The sequence below is a fragment of the Oreochromis niloticus genome, linkage group LG19 (genome assembly GCF_001858045.2).
Source record: "Oreochromis niloticus isolate F11D_XX linkage group LG19, O_niloticus_UMD_NMBU, whole genome shotgun sequence".
Classification (NCBI taxonomy): Eukaryota; Metazoa; Chordata; class Actinopteri; order Cichliformes; family Cichlidae; genus Oreochromis; species Oreochromis niloticus.
This window is the reverse complement of record NC_031983.2, coordinates 11,667,450-11,688,703: the sequence shown is the minus strand read 5'-3', so window position 1 is coordinate 11,688,703 and position 21,254 is coordinate 11,667,450. Positions and strand designations below refer to the sequence as shown.

General features: G+C 42.3%; 2 protein-coding genes across 3 annotated transcripts in view; one reads left to right on the top strand and one right to left on the bottom strand.

Annotated features, from left to right (window-relative positions):
• Window positions 1-4,375, top strand: part of tacc3 (transforming, acidic coiled-coil containing protein 3) — a 9,735-nt gene extending 5,360 nt beyond the window's left edge. The window contains exons 4-18 of one of the 2 annotated variants that reach the window (XM_025901152.1): window positions 90-208; window positions 294-331; window positions 466-1,579; window positions 1,678-1,720; window positions 1,822-1,966; window positions 2,076-2,134; window positions 2,215-2,345; window positions 2,473-2,560; window positions 2,657-2,782; window positions 3,212-3,279; window positions 3,368-3,411; window positions 3,506-3,666; window positions 3,778-3,884; window positions 3,962-4,082; window positions 4,174-4,375. In XM_025901152.1, the coding sequence (XP_025756937.1) occupies window positions 90-208; window positions 294-331; window positions 466-1,579; window positions 1,678-1,720; window positions 1,822-1,966; window positions 2,076-2,134; window positions 2,215-2,345; window positions 2,473-2,560; window positions 2,657-2,782; window positions 3,212-3,279; window positions 3,368-3,411; window positions 3,506-3,666; window positions 3,778-3,884; window positions 3,962-4,082; window positions 4,174-4,239 (2,430 nt within the window). In that variant the 3' untranslated portion in view covers window positions 4,240-4,375. The remainder of the gene's footprint in view (window positions 1-89; window positions 209-293; window positions 332-465; window positions 1,580-1,677; window positions 1,721-1,821; window positions 1,967-2,075; window positions 2,135-2,214; window positions 2,346-2,472; window positions 2,561-2,656; window positions 2,783-3,211; window positions 3,280-3,367; window positions 3,412-3,505; window positions 3,667-3,777; window positions 3,885-3,961; window positions 4,083-4,173) is intronic. The other variant, XM_005477021.4, reaches the window with a different exon arrangement.
• A 1,170-nt stretch (window positions 4,376-5,545) lies between these two features.
• LOC100696824 (fibroblast growth factor receptor-like 1) overlaps window positions 5,546-21,254 on the bottom strand; it is a 34,258-nt gene continuing 18,549 nt past the window's right edge. The window contains exons 3-7 of the mRNA XM_003453095.4: window positions 17,038-17,310; window positions 10,686-10,760; window positions 8,517-8,801; window positions 7,513-7,866; window positions 5,546-7,054 (exon numbers count right to left, since the gene is read on the bottom strand). Of these exons, the coding sequence (XP_003453143.1) occupies window positions 6,612-7,054; window positions 7,513-7,866; window positions 8,517-8,801; window positions 10,686-10,760; window positions 17,038-17,310 (1,430 nt within the window). The 3' untranslated portion in view covers window positions 5,546-6,611. The remainder of the gene's footprint in view (window positions 7,055-7,512; window positions 7,867-8,516; window positions 8,802-10,685; window positions 10,761-17,037; window positions 17,311-21,254) is intronic.

Genomic DNA, 21,254 nt, shown 5'->3' with positions numbered 1-21,254 from the left:
GTAGACACAAAAGGTTTTTCTAGGCTCAAAACAGGCCTTTTGGGGGCAGCTGACTACTTATGACTACTGACTAAATAATTTGTGTGTAGGTTTGTTTTCAGACTCCGAGAAGAGACCCTGTGACTAAAAGAATTCTGTCGCCCAACAAGTCTGTCAATTTGTTGAGTGTTGACGAGAATACAAAAGTTATGGATTTGGATAAATCAAAGTAAGTTAATGACTGTCGTTCACCAGTATGCCTCCATTGAAATAAGTGTTGCATTTAGTTAACCTATCATGTTTTGGTTTTGCAGTACTTTGCCACAGGAAGCCACTGAGCAACCCAAAGAAGGTAATTTATTTATTTTTTGGGGGAAACTTGTAAGTTATGAGCTTTTTATGTATATTTTTTTTTTTTTTTTTCCCCCCTACCACTGCTGAGAGATTAGCAGATACCTTCATGACTTTTTTTCTTTCCCCCTGCAGAAGTGTCATCTTATCCTGATGACAACATGCCAATACAAAGCAAAGGTGGCTACATGCTGGATTTTGAAAACCTTGATGACATCAATCCATTTCAGGGATCTAACAAGATGGCTCTCTCACCTATGAGGCCTGCTGTTGAAAACCCCCCTGCAGATCATAGCAAGTCTGAAAACACAGCACCAGTGAACATCGTGGAGGAGCCTATCAAAATGGAATCGGCACTAGATGAGACCCTTCCATTCAGCGCGTCTGTAGAAAACTCACTCGCTGATCTTTCTGCAGATATCGGCTCCACGGAGAGCAGTGTGGTTATAGTGAAGAAGGTTCCAGCGGTCGAGGAAGATGATTCATGGCCTGCTACACCTGATGAAAAACTGCTTGGTGCTGCGTCTTCAAGCACAGATCAAGAGAAGTCGTCCAGCAGTTTTGCAGAAGATGCTCCACTCCCAGCAAAAGGTTCTTATAACTTTGATTTTGACAACCTTGACGCAGTCAATCCCTTCCAGACTGGTGGCTCTAAAATTCCAAATTCACCTGTCCTTGGGAGAAAGGTGTCAAATGATGATGCACCTGCAGAGGAAAACAAACCATCTGTTGTTGAGGTGGCCCAAGAATTGCCTGTTCAGTGCGAGGTGAAGCCTGAAGCTACAGTGGATCTGATATCTGCCGATACCGCAAAACCCCCTCCTGCTGAATCCCAGCCAGCTGATGACCCAGTCAAAGAAGGCCCAACCAAGGAAGGGCCTGTCAAACTTGAATTCAATTTTGATGATGGTGCTGAAGTCAAACGGAAACCGCCACCTAAGAAATTTGGCAAAAGGCCAACTGGTGTAAGACCTAAAGAGCCAAAGCAGGTGTCTGATGTCAAACCACCAAAAGAAGCCGAAGTGAAGCCTGAAGTCAGTGATGGTGATGCTGATGCTTTACGTCCTAAAAGTTCTTACTCCTTTGACTTTGAAAAGTTTGACGACCCAAACTTCAATCCTTTTGGCACAAAAACGGCTGTAAACAACTCCCCCGTGTGCAGCAGGAAATCCAGCCCAGAACCAGTGGAAACCGCAGTTCAGGAGCAAACTGATGTCCCTGTGACAAAGGAGGCTGAACCACCAGCACGGTAAGAGAAAGTATAGTTTTTATTAGCAGTAGACACTTCACATACCAGTAGTGCCATATTTCACAGTAGATTCACTCTAAAAGTTTTCACCTTCTCAGTGCTGAAGAGAGTTTGCCAGCTGCTGAGCCGAACCCTGTACAGGTAAGTTGGAGGAATGTACTTTGATGCAACTCTCACCATATTGTGTATGTGTGGGTTGTTTTTGTTTTTTTAACAAACATCTGTTTATTATGGAATGACAGGTTGCAGATAACAAGGTTGCCTCTGACCTTGACACCAAACAACCAGTGCAGAATCTCCCTGAGTCCTCTGAACCCTCTCAGCCTGAGCAGAAGGCGCAAGCTGACATGCTAGACTTCAATGACGAGTTTGTTCCTGGAGCAATGTGTGAGTAATTGTTGGCTTCAGCTCTGTTTGAACCAAACCGTGCTTTTGTTCAATCCTTAGCAGTAATGGGACATTCTTTCTGCTTTTAACCTACGATCTTTATCTCCAGTCATGACCAGTGACTTTGATGGACAGATTGACTACCTCGAACAGTTTGGGTGCAGCAGTGTAAGTGCTTTCTTTATCTTTGCTAAATGACTAAATCCTCAACCACAAGATTCTAAGTGTTTACATTTTCTCATCAACAGTTCAAGGAGTCCGCACTAAGGAAACAGTCCTTGTACCTAAAATTTGATCCCCTCCTGAGGGAGAGCCCAAAGAAGTCTGCAGGCCCGGGTGCTCAGATTCAAGCCCCTCCCCCTGCTGCCCCTGTTTTACGGTACGGTGTAGTTCTGTTGTGCCGCTGATGTCACTGGACATTAGAGCCGAATTTGATCTGCTTTTGATTTTCTGTAAAATAATTTTATTGTAAAGGAAATATCTTCACATTGTTCTGTTTAATTCAGGCTTGAAACACCACAGACGGCAGATAAAAAAGCGGCAAATGGTCCACAAAAAGATGACTTCAGACTGCTTGACGACGCAGCAGCACCGGTGAGTCTCTTGTACTCTCTCCACTGGACCTGTCATTTCTCATCGCCTCTTATTTCTGCTAACTTTATTGAAATCCTCTCCACTTATGTCATCTAGACTCCAGTCCTTGAGAGCTTCGTCCCTCCTTTCCCGCAGCCAGCAAACACCGAAGATGCCATCATCGAAGTGCTGAAGTACAGTCAGAAAGACATGGATGCAGCAATCGCCAAAGTGCAGGCAGAAGTAGGTTGTCTGGCTTTTCACATCCATACAGCATTTGAACATGAAAACATCCACATTGAATTATGATACTTTCATTTTTTTATTTTAAAATAATCAGGTTTAGCCACACTTTAAACACAAAGATCAAAATTTGTATCTACATGTAGCAGCCAATCAGAAGGTTAAAAGTAACATGGCACTAAGATTTGTTTCAGTCACGCCGGATTAATTGGCTGTACCAAAGGCCAGATAAGATTAATACGGATTATTTTGAATTGTGGTTCATGCAAAGTTCCTCTGGATCCAAAGAATAAATGTGTGGCATTGAAATTGAGCGTCATTTTTATTTATTTATTTTTTTTAAATTTCGGAGTAATGGGTTTTCTAGATGATAGGCACTATTATTAGTCTCAAGAAGAAAAATAAAGTGTACATTTCTCTCTCATATAGGGTAAAGAAAAAGAGGAGCAGTGGTGTATGAAGTACAATAAGCTGCTTGATGATGGGCAAGAAATGAGGTGAGCTGTGCATCACTTTAAAATTTCTTGTTGTTTTTATATAAAATCAATTTTGAAGATCTTTGACCACATTTTGTGTCCTTCATAGGAAAATAATAGCTGAATTTGAGCTCATGATCGCAAAGATTATCGGTAAGTTAATATGTACATGTTACGCTCATCAGAAGGGTTAATGCGTGGGGTATTTTGTCAAACATTTAATTTAAAATTTCCTGCCACTGGTCAGCTGATCAAGAGAAGGAGAGGGAGGTGGCCCAGGCGAAGCTCAATGCGGCTCTGTTGGAGAAGGAGCAAGTATCCAGCGACCTGAACGCTATGGAGAGATCTTTCGCCGAGCTCTTCAAGAGGCTGGAGAAGTACAAGGAAGTTATAGAAGGTTACAAAAAGGTCAGCTCATGGAAACCAGACAAATGTTTGCTATAATTTCAAATTATTATTATTATTATTTTTTAAGGTTAAGATTTAAATGTTGAAATATTTTCTGCATCCTCTACCCAGAATGAAGACACTCTGAAGTCTTGTGCACAGGACTACCTGGCAAGGATCAAAAAGGAGGAGCAGCGCTATCAAACACTTAAAGCTCATGCCGAGGAGAAAATTAGCCAGTAAGAAACGCTGGCCTTTTATGTTGAAGCATCGGGAGACTTGCGTTGACTAACTTTAATTTAATTCTCACCATCAGTGCAAATGAAGAAATAGCTGAGGTGCGATCCAAATACAAGGCTGAGTTATCTGCGCTTCAAGTACAGCTGCGCAGAGAGCAGCTGAAAGTGCAGTCACTGGAGAAGAGCTTGGACCAGAAGGCAAGTCAGCATGTTGTTTTTCATGAATTTGCAGCAGTATTATCACCTTTCTTCTTTTTCTTCTCATTTCTAAATTCTTTTCTTGTTACAGGAGAAGGAGGCAGAGGAGCTCACCAAACTTTGCGATGAACTCATATCCAATGTCCAAAAGGGCTAAACTTGGTTTTAAATGGTGTTTGCTTCTGTTCTTTATCTTCATGTCCAGAGTGTCTTCTTGTGTAGTGTACTGTTTGTCTCTTTCAATGTTATAATACTGTAAAAAGGTTAATAAAAAGGATTTACTGATCTGGTGATCATCTTTGCATCAATCTTTAGTTTTGCTTGTATGCTATAGTCAGGGATTCCCAAACTGTGGGCCAGGGCCCACTGGTGGGCAGTTGAGGTACTGCATGTAGCCTGGAGTTATAACAGAATTTTTTTTTAATGACTTAGAAGAATGTACACTTGTATATTTATATAAAAGGTGAATTAAATGATAACTGGAGGTGGTTGGTTAGTCATTATTCCCATCACTCTGACCTAAATGTACTCTGTATAGACATTTGTGTCCCACACATAAAATGGTTGCATATAACAGGTTAGCATTAGCAATTTATAGCCTACAGTCTATTTTGTTTTTGTTTTATTTTATTTATTTATTTTTTTTTAAACAATTTTCAAGGTAAATCACTTTGAGCAGTAAAGACTGGGTAGACCCCATGGGATTTTCTGGATGTTTTAAGTGGACTGCAGCACTCCTGACTTTAGCAATGGCTGATATACAGGACCCTGACCACTAGAGGGCAGTGCATCCTTTCATAATTGAATCTTCTCAGCTGGATTTTGTATTCAAAGCGTAATTTATGGACATGACAATAGCACAGCTTTTTGACTCAGTGAAACGCATCTGCTTTAAAAACAGGCCGCTCAGTGTACTCAGCCATCATCTGTCTGGAGCCAAAGCTCATCTCCATCCTGCCATACTTGCAACAAAACAAGAGCTCACTTGATACAATGCTCCCCTTCTTTCCTGAGCAATCACAGGGTCCTGTCACATCACTCCCACAGCAGGACAATGCACTTCCTAAATGGTGAAAGGAAATCCTACCTAGATTGGAGTTGAATGAGTAGATGGTGGTGGTGCAGACTAGAGAGGGGGGAGCAGAGGGTCAATTCACTTAAATGAGAAAAGATGCTAGTTGTTTGGTGTAGTCTTGCAGGGGCCATCACTCATCTATAAAGCAACTGTGAGACTGCTCTTGTGTCTGTACAGTATCTATTCATTCATCCCAGCACGTTCTGCCCCTCTGTGGGCATGGCCTCTGTGTCACCCTCGGCGGACACTTCAACCCACTCAAAGGAAGAAAGCTGACCTGCGTGCCCTGACGTTTTCATGAAAGGTACGCCTTCATCACAGTGCACACTGCAGCTTTTAGCTAATACCCAAAATCCACTAATCTTCAGGAAGAATGCACCTCTTTTTGTTTCTGGTCATTTAATCAAACTATCAAACCTTCAAACTTTTTTTTTAAACCTTAGAGTACATCAAATAAGATTGTCAAATACAACCAATTACATACAAAAAATATCTAAATATTGGCATGAAGTAAATGTGAATAAACTGAGTGACAATATTCAAATATGTACTATACACAACAACGTAATAACTTTACATAGATATGCAAAACGCTTTACTCTGAAAAATAAACCTTTGATACATTTTTTTAGCAAAATAAATTAAATAGTCATGACTCAGTTTGATTATAAATGACTACAGCTTCATGAACTGTGGGTGGAAAAGGTTGATGTCAAAAAGACTCATCTTCTCTTGTTTGTCAACATACTACTGACTACAGATGGGAAGCTACCACAAAAAAGGTTAAAAAATGATAATGTAGACCAACACAGTTGACATGGCAATGTAATTATTCCACTCTGTGAAAGACCATAAACATTTATCAGTCTATACTATATCACTTTTAACAGAAGTCAGGGATGGAAAAAGGTAACATAAAGGATAGTGGTCAGCATTCCCAGCATAATGCATCTTTAACAAACAAAAGGACAACCTGAGTAGGAGCGTAAAACCAGCCCTTTTGTAAGTCTTGAGTACCATTTTCATCTGTGCGCTCCAACAGCTGAGCATGTGAAAGATAAAGACCAACTTTCATTTGAGAAAATGGAAAATTCATCTGATGAGGAAGACCTTTCAGCTGGTCCTAATAGCTGCTATTAACCTCACACTCTTAAAAAATAAAATAAAAACGTCCCCGTCCTTTTTAATATTAAGTGCCCAACAAGGATTAATCCATTTTTAGTGGTGTGAGAATCTGACAGGTATAAAAAAAAGAGAGCAACAAATATGGAAGTTTTTATGTAATAACAAAAAGTGTGTATCACTGGCCACTGTTTTTCCACACATTGTACACTTTTCCCAAAAATCTCCATTTTAAAAAAGTAATGCCAGGTGAGTGTCACTCCAGAGCTGCTGTTCAGTCCGCAGCTTAATGTCCGCACTGGAGGAGTGAGAGTATTTGGGAATATTTGGCACTAACACTGAAAATGAATGTGTTGATGCTGATGTACTTTCCCATCCACGTGGGAGTGAGTGTGTGTGTGAATGTCTGTGTAGATTTTGGGGTAGATTTTAGTGGGAATTGTTGGTCCTCCCTGGCTGAGGAGGAGCTGCTGCTGCTGCTGCGCGAGGTACTCCTCATAGTTCATGGATGTCACGCAGTCTTTCTCGGGGCTGGAGGAGCTGGACAAGGGAGCCGCGCAGCCCCTGTCGCGCTCCCGGTACGGCAGCCGGTGGGAGCTCTGCAGTACCTGTGCGGCCGGGGAGCTGGGAGGAGGACAGTGTTTTCTGCTTTGGCAGAACCACAGCAGCACTATGCCAAAGATGAACACTATTACTGCAGGGATACCAATGATGACAGGCCAGGGGAGGGAGCTGGAGGCTTGCGGAAACATCGGTGTTATGTGAGGCTTAGTGTCTGTAAAAGAAAACAAGATTCCAGCTTTTAAACGTTTCCATACTCTGTTGTCTGCCTGCAAACTAACACTTGTAGTTTTATTATCACATTACTTGTTGTTATTCATCGCTGAATATGGGTTGCTGAGAAACATGTGTTTGATTTAAAATCATAAAACAGAACAAGAGAGGAAAACAGCATCAAATAAAGTTTAAAAATGCTACATTTTTACTGAATGATTAATAATTAATTGATGGGGAAAATAGCCCAATTAGTTCAAAACATACTGATGCCTCCAAAGGTACCTTTTACTGATTTATGCATGCATATACTATTTGCACTAATGCATATAGATAAAGAAAAAAAGAACAAATTTTTTGTATATTTAATTAGATTGATAGGTTGATAGCACCGGGCTTTATCCAAGCTTTTCTACAGTTTACTTGTAACACTGCAGACAGACATTCCTCGAGCCTCACCTGGCAGCACACTGAGGAAGGCACTGCGGAAGCTGTAGCCCATGGTGTTGGCGCCTAAACAGATGTACATGCCAGCGTCCTCCTCCTTGGCGCGGCTAATGAGCAGCTTGTTGAGGTAGGAGCCGTCGGGCCTCGACCACACCTCACCCGTGGGGAGCACCACGAACCTATGGTCCCCCACCTCGATCGTGGAGTTGTAGCGGCTCTCCTCGTTGGTCTCCACGCGTTTGAGCCACTGAATGACCGGCTTAACGTCGCTCCTCACTTTGCACTGGAAGGACGTGGTGCCGCCGTAGTCCACCGTTGTGTTGACCGGGTGGGTGCCTGTCAGGACAGGTTTGGAGTTTGTCCTCTCTGAGTGGACATACAGAGAGAAACAAAACAAAACCCAACTTGTCAAGATGCACACAGACATCTTTTGACATGACAGCCCCTCTGCGGCCAGAGGAGGTCTTAGTCCTCCACGCTGTTATTACCCTCAGGCTTAGAACTTATAATTGACATTGAGGGAAGAATACCACATGTAACACAAGAAGTATGTGTGATTAGTTTCCTCTCTTTCTTTGCTCCTGGTTGTACAGCACACATTTCTCATGGGAAAAGGGGGGGGGCAGTGGGTCTGGCAGACAGCTGGGCTTTAATCAGCTCCAGATTGGGTGGATGGTCTCTAAGCTGAGCTCTCTCTCCCCTCTGTACAAACACCAAGGCACAAGCCCCGACTCTCAAACTTGCTTTCTTAGTATTCTTCTCATATACATGATTACACATTCATCCATGCAGGAGGAATATGGATACGGCATGTTTTTCCTTGGTCATAATCAGACCCGAAACAGTGATTAGGCTGTCTGAATTTCCTGCAGCGACGTACATAAAATCACAAACATGATACGCACAAACAGCAGTAACCATTTAAAATAATTTGCTCGGCCTCATCTGTTAGCCCTAATAATTCCAGGTGAGCATGCTCGGTATGTGTACAGCTCAGCTCTCTGCGGGATACTCACGTATGACCTCAACTTTGTACGTGGCGTTGATCTCCCCGGCACAATTGGAGACCCTGCAGGTGTATTTGCCGCTGTGCTCTGGCATCAGATTCTTCAGACTCAGAGTCCACTTCTTCTGACGGCCCTCGCCGACCTCCTGCTCCGTCAGCGGCCGGTCGTCCTTCAGCCACACGATGTCCGGTCGAGGGTTTCCACTGGCTGCGCACTTGAGCCGCACCGAGCTGCCCACTGGGCGAGCTATCACTCTCTTCCTCATCTTAGTAGGTTGAGTGAAGCGGGGACGCACTTTGGAGGAAAGTACAAGCTGGTTACTTTGAGTAGATAGTATAATTTACCTTTTTTCTACATTTCTCAAGTGAGGTTTTACGTTTCTATTGATATCTATATGGTTTCTAAAATCGTAATAGCACAATCCAGACTAACTAACAAAAACAATGTGGTGTAGAGGAGATTAAAGGGGACCTGTTTCCTTATTTCCTGACCTACACATACTTTTATGATGATGGAAGTTTGTATTAACCCTCAGAGGTCTGGAGGAATGACCCTGACTCCTAACCCTGTGCTATATGAATATGTAGTATTTGCTCTTTTTAAAAATTACTCTCCCAAGTCTTGGCAGTCAAAAGTTAAAAAAAAAAAAAAAAAGAAATAATTCCAACCAACATGCATCAAAAACTATAAAAATATTTGTCAAAAAAGGACTTTTGTCTTGTCTCCAAGAAGGACAGTGTTCAGGGCTGGGGTTCGTGGTCATCACTGATGACTTAGATTTAGACAAACATGTAAGTAATCCCTGTGAGCCAAAGGTTGAGGCTTCAGACTGCTCTCTTTTAGTCAGTTTTTTAGTCAGTGAGAGTAGATTTCCTGCATGCTCAGGCACACAGTTCTGGCTGTGATTACAGCAGAGTCTCTTTATGAAGGACAGCTAATCAAAAGACATTTAGTAAAGGGGGATAAAGCAAAAATAACCAATTTAGGAAAGTGGATAAATTGAGGGGCTTCTTTACATTTTGCTGGGAAAATACGCATGCAAAACTTGCATGGAAAAACAGCATATAAGACAAAAACAGCAAAAAACAACTTTCTAGTAATTTCTTTAAGTCAGGAATAGTTCTCCAGGCTTTCCGAAGGAAATTCAAAGCTCTTCTTTGGATGATGGATGCCTTTTGTTCTGTTCTCTGTCAAGATGATCCCACACTGCTTCATCAGTGTTTGGCTCTGTGAAGGCCAGCTCATGACTGATAGTGTTCCACAGTGTATTCTTTTCTATCCAAGTATACTTTTACTGCACTGCAAGTGTGTTTGGGATCAATGTCATGCTGAAAAATGAAGCCTTTCGGATGCTTTCCAGATAGTATTGCATGGGGGATCAAAATCTGCCAACACTTTTCTGTGTTCATAATTTCAACAATTTTGACACGATCCCCAACACCACTGACTGGAGTGCAGCCCCAAACCATGACAGAGCCTCCACCATGTTATGCAGGCTGAACTCACGGTTGCACCAATGATGTTTTGAACCAAAAAAGTTAAAATAATCCACAAGACCCGTTTCACTGATTTTCAGTCCAGTTAAAAGCACACTGCCCACCATTCCAGGCTTTCAGTTAACTTTAGGAATCACCTTGTTGGTCCAAAACTACAATTTTACGGCCATCAAAATGTGTTTGTCATTTTTTGGTAATTCGGCTAAAGGAATGGAAACAAATGATATGTTTTTGCAACAGTCTACTAGTAGCAAAGGACGATTTAACATTTAAAATGTTTTGGGTTTTTTGCTAAGCTGTCTGTTATGTGTGGACACAGCACTGGTTCATCCCTTGAGTTAGGTGCATTTTTATGATTAAATGATTCATAGGTCAGTGGTGAGTGGTCCAGCAAAAAATGGTTAGGTACAAGGAGAAAAACTCTGAATCAGCTCCTGAAAGCCTGGAAAACTGTTGCCCAAGACCACGTTAAACACTTACAAGAAAGTCTGACTCCTTGGAAGAGAAATCTAAAGAAATGAGGGCTGGGTCAAGATTTTTGCACAGTTGCTATTACACATAGGTTTGCCCACAGCTGTAAAAGTAAATATGACTTGCAGTACATGCAATAAAGCATTCAAAACAACTCATTTAGTACTTGAATTTCCAGCTGCAAAGCTGAGAGCATGCATAGAAGTCTTACCAAATTTTTCACCACCAAGCTCAGTGTTGGCTCCATCAGGTGCCCTCAATCCAGTTTTATCAGAACCCGAATCATCTGTTAACATAGCAGAAAAAACAAATCAGTCAACAAAAGGCTGAGCGAGACATCAAGGTCCTCATTACAGTATAGAAGAATCTGAATAAGTAACAATTATTGCACATTTCCTGTTTTTAGACCCATGAACACAACACCCGGTACACACTGAGATTTCAGACGATAGGCTAATTTTAAATCCTTCCATTACACTCCCCCTCTTCTTTTCTGTTATAGTCATTTTGCAGTAGCAGTGACCGGATACAAAAACAAGGCGAGAAAACTGTTCCTGGCTCTCACCGATTCAATTCAGCATTTATCGACAGGCTCTTCGGAGAGTGTTGCATGCTCAGGTCATACTGTGCAGCGTTTGGAAGTAATATGACCAGTTTATATAAGCTCGCTTCCAGGAGACAGCTGTGGAGTTTATGTCATTGGCTGACATCATACAGCTGAGCTAAGACAGGGGCTTAGAGAAAATATAATGAGTGAAACCTAATCGATGGGTTTGTGATGCGTATCCACTTTTCGAGTTAAGAAGTGATGAAAGGGTAAAATGGTAAATGGCCTGTATTTATATAGCGCTTTTCTAGTCCCTAAGGACCCCAAAGCGCTTTACATATCCAGTCATTCACCCATTCACACACACATTCACACACTGGTGATGGCAAGCTACGTTGATGAATTAACGAAGCAGATCAGGTTTCTTGCCAGTATTTGCCAATGAGTGCAGATGGACATTAAGCAGATTATTATTGAAGAAGTGCTTCAATTGAATAATTTATTTTTGCAATATTAATGAGGTGCAATTGCACAAAACATCCTCACGTTAAAAAATGAAAAAAGAAACCAGCATATGTGTAGCATTTTGGGAAAAAAGGATTATTTTTTTGTCATTTAGCTGCACCTCCATTTAACAGTATGTTTTAACAGCGATCCCATAGGAAAATCTCCCAGCCAGTTTATTACCTTCTAAGACTCGTTTTGATTCCTGCTTCAGGGCAGCCTCACGTTGGGATTTTTCTTCAGATGCAGTTTGGCACACTCGATTCCCTCTCAGGGTTTGATTGGGTCAGGTAAAGAGGCCAGATGTGACTTCTAACCCCCTCGTTCTCCCTCCCTCTGAGTCCCCCCGAAACCCTCGAAGCTCTCTGGGGTTCTCTGGGTACAAACCCTCCTTTGTTTGTCCCCTGCAGCACCAAGCCCAGCCATGATGTCATGGCTATTTGAAGGGGTTTAACTGGCCAACTATAATAACCCATTCCTTTAAAAAACAGCCTCCACTGGAAGAAATATTTCTCTGTTGCTCACTCGGGCTCTCCGCATTCCTCCTGGTTCCTGAACCTCCCAATCCAAACAGAACATGGTCCCACACTGCCGGGGTTTTCTTTCTGACTTTTTTCTCTTTAATCTATTTCCTCTCTACTTTTTGGCAATTCCAGGGAACAATGGTGCCCTTTATAAGTCTGTCCTGTTAAAGCTATCCCTTGCCACTATTGTCCTTACACAATGTTGGCTCACTGGACTGCAGACAGGGGTGATGTAGGACATCTCCTGGCTGCCATATGAATGTTATTTTTGGAAATCTGAAAATTAAAATCAGTAAAGGAGACGTGCTTAAGAAGCCTCCTCTATAAATGAGGATTTTTGTGTCCAGGAAGGTTAGTAAAAGCTGTTACACACTATGGAATCAGTGATCTCTGTGTGAAGTCACAAATTCTTCATGCAAATGGGACAGTGCTCCAAGTGAGACTCAGACTAAGCTGGCTAAAATACACTCAATCTTTTTCCACACAGCTCCCATTCATTCATGATCTAGCTACAGTGTTTGGGGTCTGACGCCATTCCCTCCCACTTCATTCACAAATCCAGCCGCAGGAAACAGGTCATGATACACTGGCCTCCTGTGCCAGCTGAACCACAGGAAAAGGCCTGGATCATTTGGGGTCACAATGAGCTCCAGATGTTGTTGGGGACACTAATGTCCAGGGAAAGTTATGCTCACTGGCCTTGCATCACACTCTGGAAATCTCCAAACAGCTCCCACATGTGATCAGTGAGACACACGGCAGTTTATCCAGCAGTTGGCCTGACAACATCTCTAGAGAGAGGAGAAAAATGAACAATGCGAGCCAACATTTTCACCCTAAAATAAGGAGCGCTAATCCTGTAATATTTAATCTGCACAGACATAAACATTAACATGCAATCCTCTAAATGCTAATCAGACAATCCCATATTAATCCTAGTGAAGCCTTGCTGTAGCCCGAGCAGCTGAGGATGAGACTGCTGCATGCATCGGTCTATCCTGGCGGGGGTGCTAGGAGGTGATGGGGGCCAGTTGTCAGGAGACCACCCCAAACAGGGCCCAAACAGCCAGCTGGAGGGATTGAGGAGGCGCCATGTTGCACTGACTGACCAGATTCTTCAGATAGCTCTTAGGAGGACACGCTGTCCGCTGGCAGATGGGAAGAGGGATATCTCTCCAGCCTCAGTGGAACCCCCTCCACCCCGCCTCCACGGATCAGCCCGCAAAACCTCTCACTCTCGCACTTCCAGTCTCACTCCACAGTCTTTATCTTACTGTCTTTCTTCTGCTTGGCCTCTCTGCCGGGTCCCAAGCGATGTCTTAGGAGTTATGCTCTCCATGTTGAACTTGAACAGCTGCCAGGATTTAGCTGACCCTCCTCCCCTGACTGGCACTATAACTGAATGCAGTTGCTCCTCTTAGCATATTTGCTCCAGTAAAAATAATACACGCACATGATGGATACTTCAGTTGTGCTGGGAGCCCGCTACCCCTCATTTACAGAATTTCAAATAAATAAACTGTGTTCTCTGATCTCTTTAAGCACCATAATTTATCCCCTAAACACACACACACACACACGAACAGCAGGTTTACAGCATGCAGCTAAATTAAAAACTGTACACAATTAGGTGATTCAGTGTTACTGGAAAGTGTTGCTCATGATAATTGCAGGCTATTTGGCTGTATTAATCTGACTTCAGTCCTGCAAGTATTTTGACAATGAGGCTCCCATAATTTTTGTGGCAACCCGAATGAAAATGCACCCCTGATGGAACAATTACCTATAAAAACAAACGCTGCGGCGATGGCCTGCCAGCGCGTAATGGGATGATAGACAAGAGAGCTGAAACAGAGGAGGGGGTGTTCTTGAGAAATGCAAAGAGTCCATTTGTTATGCACTCATTGCCACCAGCACCCGAGGATAAGTAGGAAATGGAACAAGCCAGTTCAGGATTAAGAGTCAGGCCAGAAAGTCTCCAGGTAACTCCATAAAGGGTCAAAAGACTTCTGATAACAATCTCATGGAACTATGCTTCCAAGAAAGACTTAAGATTAAACCTGCAAAGGATTTTTTTTAAAGAAGTCTCAAAGAGGAGTAGGGCAATGCATGCTCTACTCAAAGCAATCTCTGATCTCAAAGGAATCCGTGCCAGCTTCATCCCAGCAACATCTAACTGTTCATTTGTCTTCCTTCTCACTCAGTGGAGCCACAGCAGAAAGTCAAACCACACAAATTATCCTCAGGGAGAAAGCTATTTATCAGTGAGATTCAATGGTTAACTGTGTGTGAGAGTGTGTATGCGTGTGTGTGTCTTTATCTCCCAACTTTAAATCAGTATTTTTAAAAAATATAGCCCAAATGCACATACAGTCTCTGGCTCCACTCTGGATAAATACTTCATTTTCAAAAATCGATCATCTCACATGTTCAAAGAAGACATCGGTCTGGAAAGCTCCTTTTTTTCTTTTTTAGACTTATTTGGTTTTGTTTAGTCAAACTTTTTCTCAACTTGGAAAGAGATCTAAAAATGTCACACAACTAGTTTATATTTGTCAAGTTTCAGTGAAAATGATAAAGTACAATCCTCTAAATAATACTCCTTGCTTTTTCACAAGTCTTTAAGAAATACAAAAACTACTTGATAATTGTTTATCTGAATTTCCAGACACGAACTGACAGATTCCCAAGTCTGGAAATGCAAGCTGGAAAGTTCCATAATAAATGTTTATTTACTAACAAAACAGCTTGAACATGCTGTGCAGTTGTGAAAAGACCTTTTTAACATAGACGATTCATTAAATTACTTGCCTAACTTACTTTAAGTAGTTAGATTACCCGGCAAACATGTTTCTGATTTCAGGGGAAAACCTGACACCCACCTCCAAACATATAAGGACCCAACTACCTGCTTCCACTTTAACTCACAGTTCCAGGTCAGCTTCTGCTACAATTACTACATTTCAGCACTTGAACCTCAACTGGACCTCAAGCTTCTATCACTGCTTTCACCTACACATACACTGAATGGCCATTTTATTAGATGCATCTTGTTATTACTGGGTTAGAACCCCTTTTGCTTTCACGGCACAGATTCACAGAACAGTCCTCAGAGATTTTGGTCCATGTTGACACAAAAGCATCACACAGCTGCTGCAGATTTGCCAGCTGCACGTCCATGATGTGAATTTCATGTTTCACCCCTCCTAAAGGTGCTCTACTGGACTGAGATCTGGTGACTGTGGAGGCGATTTGAGTACAGCGAACTTACTGTCATGTTCAAAAAGGCATTTTGAGATGATCTGAGGGCACAGGCACATTATCCTTCTGCAAGCACCCATTAAAGATGGATACTCTGTGGTCACAAAGGAATGGACATGGCCACGAACAATACTGTCGATACAAGGCAGGGTGATGTCGTACCTCCTATCTGAATGAATCTGAATAAGTTTTTCCAGTCTTATATAGTCCAATTTTTGTGAGTTTGTCTGAATTTAGCATCAGTTTCCTGTTCTTAGCTGACAGGAGGGGCACCTGGTGTGCTCTTCTGCTACTCTTCTGCATACTGTGGTTGAAATAAGTGGTTATTTGAACTGAAGCACTCTGGTCATCCAACTCTGACCTCCGACAACAAGGCATGTCACATTTGTCTTCTTACGCTTCTTCTCTGTAAACCTTAGAGATGGTTTTGTGGAAACATTCTAGTAGTGAAATTTCTGACAATATTACCTAATAAAGCGACTGGTGAGTGTATGCCTAGCTACAGTGAGTGCTCACACGTCATCTAAAACTTCCAGCAATTCAGGTTTAATTCTAACTTTAGTTGAACTCTTTGTATTTTCACTACCAAGACTGCCAGCTCCGTCTTTAACAAATTCTTTACGCTCACTAAAAAAAGGTCACAGGAATGTCCTTTAACTACACATACAGCCATAGCCACGTCTGACTTTGATACTATACAGCACAACTATACTACAAACCTTGACATTATAGCTGGCTCCGTGCCCCACTCTCCAACCTTTCATTTTAGCACAATCAGCAGACACCCTCATTTTCAACTCACCAGCAATAGACAGAGGGAGACCCTAAAATACACTTTGGTCTCATCTATTCCCCACTCATGAGCATGCTTTACTGCAATAAGGGCCGTTTTCTGAAGTGATTTGCGTTTTCCGCTTGTGCCTGATTATGGCTCTTCTTCGTCTGAAGCATGCCTGTCACAAGACCAGACTGTAACTCCTCCTGCGAGAGAGCACAGACTCTGGCCCAAATTAGGCATCTTAGAGTAATTAGAATAAACACAGCCTTCACGCTCCACTCCGCTCATTCATCATGTGCTGCTGTAGCGCAGAGGAAATGCACTGTGTTCAAAAGTGTGCAAAAGAGTAACACACTCGCTCAGATTGTGCTTAATCCTGCAGACCTCTTTCAAGAGCTGCGGGAGAGGCTGGAGACAAACTTTTACACTGAATGTGTTTCTTATTGTGAGGCTGCAGACCTCCTTCCTCTACAGAGTGTGGCCTAAGGAAAAGGAAGAGCTGGAGATCCAATTGAGTCACAGAGGATGAAGTAGTATGAAACAATATCCCGTGCCGCTGTTGACTTTGGGCAGACAGAGGTAGAGGCAGCAACACATAGAACAGATGAGAGGATCAGCCACTAAACCTCCATAAATCTACTTGTTTTAGACCTCGACCTCTGTGAGCGATGCTTTCGTTTAACATTTAAACTGAGGTGAGATTTCTGACTGCCGGGAAAGGCTACAAATCTGGCCCCTAAACACCACAGCGGAACTTGATGAGGCCCGACCGTACAAATCAGGGACTGACTCACTGCCGCTGTTTCTGCTTTTAGTTAAGAGACAGGTGACTTCATGTTTTATAGTTGCTGCATTAACAAGAATGACACATTTTTCTGTGAGCCAATGATCTCATCTCGTGAGCCTGCCGAGGGGCAGGTTATCCAAACCAAACTCCGTCCACACTCACCAATGACGATGAGGGTGTAGTTGATGTTAACGCTACCAAAGCCGTTTGTTGCTTTGCAGATGTAGGTCCCCGCATCATCCGTCTCCACCTCTTTGATCTTCAGGCCCATGCGGAGGATGCGGAAGCGTATCCAGCCGCTGTGGATGTTGCGTGCGTCTTTGGTCCACATTTTGAGGGGTGGAGGGTCTCCTTCCACCGGACACGGCAGCTTGATGGCGCTGCCCACCCGGGCCGTCTGTCTGTGCTCAACTTTGTCAGACACCCGTGGAGGTCCTGAGGACACAAGAAAACATGCAATTAATAATGTCTCATATATTTCCTCATATGTCACAGCTCACATTTAAGTCAGTACATGTGAACGCTCACTTTCAGATCATCTTTTTTTCTTCTTTGCTTTATATGATGACACTGAGAGCATTTTCAGGCAAAACCAGTGAACAGAAACGAGAATTAAAAAGACGCTGAAGGAAAAGGTTTGTCTGGTTGGTTTTAGACAACATTAAAATATAGTCAGATAAAAATCCTTTGTAAACTCATGATGAAATAAAAAAACAGCTTTATTCGCACTTCCAAGACAGCAAGTGGAATAAGAGCATGTGAATCCTGACTTATCAGGATCAAACCAGAGTCTAAAACAGTGAGATCAGAGGCAGATGAAACGAGATAGAGGCAATTTGTCATCTTCTCGATGATTACCCAAAATCTTGAAGCCAGATTGTAATAATTGGGTAAGCCCTGTCGTTCGCTGCCTGCACAGAGAGGGTGAAGTGTTCTGGCTCTGGTTATGTGTAGCGTGCAAGACATCAAAGAGATGAGAGGGGGCGGTTCGCAGCGAGACGGACAGCAGCCTATTCTCCCGGCTCTTAATTGGCTCGGGTCTGCGCCCTCAGATCTGGTGAAGTGGAGCGGGCCGAAACACCCTGTGATGGTGTTAGGAGGCCTGCGCCGCTGGTCGCACAGCGCCGGGCCTCCGACTAACCCCCCATCAAAACTAAACAAAACCCTGAATTACTGAGCAGAGCAGACGCGGGGGAGAAACAGGAGCTGGAGGGAGTGAAAAGAGGGGGAGGAAATGCAACCAAACCCTATACCTGCGACAGACCTCAAAAGTACACAGAGCACAGACTGCGGCTCAGGACAAAGGGGCGCTCTGCTCGCAGTAAAAACAATGGAAAGGGTATGTACACATGGCCTCTCCCAACGCATGCATGCATACACACACACGCATGCACAGGGGTCACATTCCTTCAGTGCATTTCACACATATGGTAAACAAGAAGTTCATTATCCTGACACAGGTAACTCCACCTGGCATCCATCACTTTGCTTACAGATGTATCTCAGCTGCAGGTACAACATCTGGGCCGCTATCATTTCTAAAGCCAAAAATCTTTAACTCAGTCTTTTTTTCTCTCTCTCAAAAAATACATACAGCTGTATAAGTAAAAAAAAAAGAAAAAAAAGAAATATTTCAGCATAAAAGCAACGAAACCCTCTTTCCTTTCCGTTTCTGTTTTTCTCAGTCATGCATGAAGACACCCATAAACTGAGAGTCTTCCCTTCCTCTCTGTGGATGTCCTTTCCTGGTCCACAGCACGCACAGGAAATTGGAAGTGTCATTGTTTATGTCTGTGGAGAAAATGCAACCGCAGTCTTTTTGGCTGTTGTCAGCTGGCCCGTATCTCACTCCACAGCTACTAGGAAATCAGAACAGAGACGCTCACTGTTTCTCCTCTGTAGGATCTGATTTAGGACCACAAACACGTCCCAGCGTTGGCTCAGTGCTGCTCGAGCTCATATGGACCGCGAGTCCTAAAGGATTTAACCGCCTCGGGAAAACATAAATACATTTCTGCCAAATCTTGAACAAATAGGCTTCAGTTATCTCTTCTGACTTATGGTCTCACAAGCCACTCAACCATGTGTCCCTTTTGGATTAATGGAGAGGAGTGACTTACAAAAACAAGGCCTGATTCATGTCAAAGGTTTAGCTGAAGCAAAGCATCAAAACAGATTGAACTTACAAAGGAAATGCTTCTGTCAAAGCTGCAAAATATATTTCTTGAGATGTAAGTACAAGTCCGAAGAAAATAAAAAGAGACAAGAGAACTTCTGAATGCCCCGTTTCCATTCATAAAAAATAAATAAAATTTTTTAAAAAAAACACAAGGGTGAACTTTATTTTTTTTGCACTTCTTTGCAGAGTGTTCGACACTTACAGTAAATTCACGCCGACCTTCCAGAGGAGGATTTCCTTCCAAGCTGAGATTTCTGTTGGCTTTATGTTTGTGGTGGTTTTGGCTAAACTGAACTTTCACTGCTGCTTCATTTACAGACCCATTTTTCTGTCGCTGAATGTGTCCTTTCCAACATAAAGGAATAATTTGAGGGTTGGAGAAGTAACCTTCTTTCCTTTATCAGTGCAAGTTAGATGAGAAGAACTTTCTGATAAATACTGACACTGGAAAAAAACAGCTCTCTCTCTAACCTCCAAGTTTTTATGCTTGAATAAACATGATATGATGTGCCAGTTACTGAATTTAAACATAAAGGCAGGAGGATTTTAGTCTCCTTAAATGTGTCTCTCTATGAAAAATCTATGTATTACTTATGGACGGGAAACAAGAAGAAACTAGAGGAGTCAGAGAGCGGGACTCCCCCCCGAAGGGCAACGGCTATACTAAAACTTTGATGTTTTATGATGCTTTTATTACAACTGGATGACATCAGTCTGTTTTCATAACAACACTTTGATGTTTGACCTTTGACCCATGACCTTGAAGAATTACATACTAAAATGTTGTATTTTATCTTCTTTATCCATATGACTGGAGCAGAACTGGCTGAAATCTTTGGCTTATCTAAGCTGTAAAAACTCGAGATTTTAAAATATATTCAAGCAGTTTGTGATTTTGCAAAACTTCGTGGCAGCATTGTGACGGCGCAGGGTGTCCTATTGAAAAAATAAAAGGTATGCTGTACAGCTCTCTCCATGCCCTTTCATATAATATATTACTCAGTATGGTTTCTTAAAATTTTGGCCGTTAGCGGGCGCTAACAATAAAGGTCAAGGTCAAATGCTTAGCCACCCTAGGTACTGATGTCCCCAAAGGCCTAGTATATTGTTGTGAAGTTTTAAGATAATCCATAAAAAATGTGGGTAATACAAAGTTTACTGATTTTCACATTTGGTGTGACCTTGAAGTTCCAATTTTCACCACAATTAAATCAGATATGATATCATGAAAACTGTAGCCGCTAGACAGACAAACAAACCAAACTGATTACATACTCCTTCCTCTCAGGGCAAGTCTGGTTGTGCTTAAAGGTGAAAAAAGCTGCAAATCAGCATCATGACTGACACCATTTATGTTATGTTATGTTATGTTAATGTTTTCTTTCTTTATAAACAGTCCACAAACCTACTAATAAAGGCCTTTTCCACAACAGCAACATAACTAATTCATAGATATGAATTAAATACCTGAAGAAATCCTGTTGTGTATTAACAAAAAGTGAAGCCAAATCCATTCTTTATAATGGCCAGCAGGTGGCGGAGCCTGTGGTTCCTAAAAGATGTACAATTGTACAGAAAACTGCAAAAACTACGATGGTTCTCAAGCTGAATAGTTTCTTTTCTTAGTTTCTTTTCTTTTCTAGTTTTGAGTCTTATTGATAATAGCACGATGACACGTTCATCTTCTTCTTCTCATGTAGGGCTCGCGGGGGCTGGAGCCTATCCCAGCTGCCATCATTTTTAAAAATTATTGTCACGATTACAGCCAAAAAGGATGATAAAGCAGGGTATGTTTTAGCACACAGCCTTGTGAGATGACTGCAGTATCCCATGGTTTCTCAATCAGATCTACCTTTTATTGGGATGGTTAAATGATGCAAAATCAAAAGGTTTTATATTATAAGACAATGTTTTTTGTCTAGATTTTCCCTTGTTTTCGCTTGAATTAAAAAAAAAAAAAAGAGCGCTTGGACACTGCTAGCATAATGGACAGGTTTTTGACGGGGCTCCCACACAAATGCAAAGCAGGAGACGAAGCATCGCCACATATGTTTCCAAACCAACTTCCTTCAAAGCCAAATACTAGAAAATATGATGAAGCATATCTTGCCTTTGGCTTCACCTGCGCAAGTGCCAAGGTAGGTCTCCCCGACACAATTAGTTACCCCTGCGTCGGGAGCAAGCGCTGGGCCAAATCACT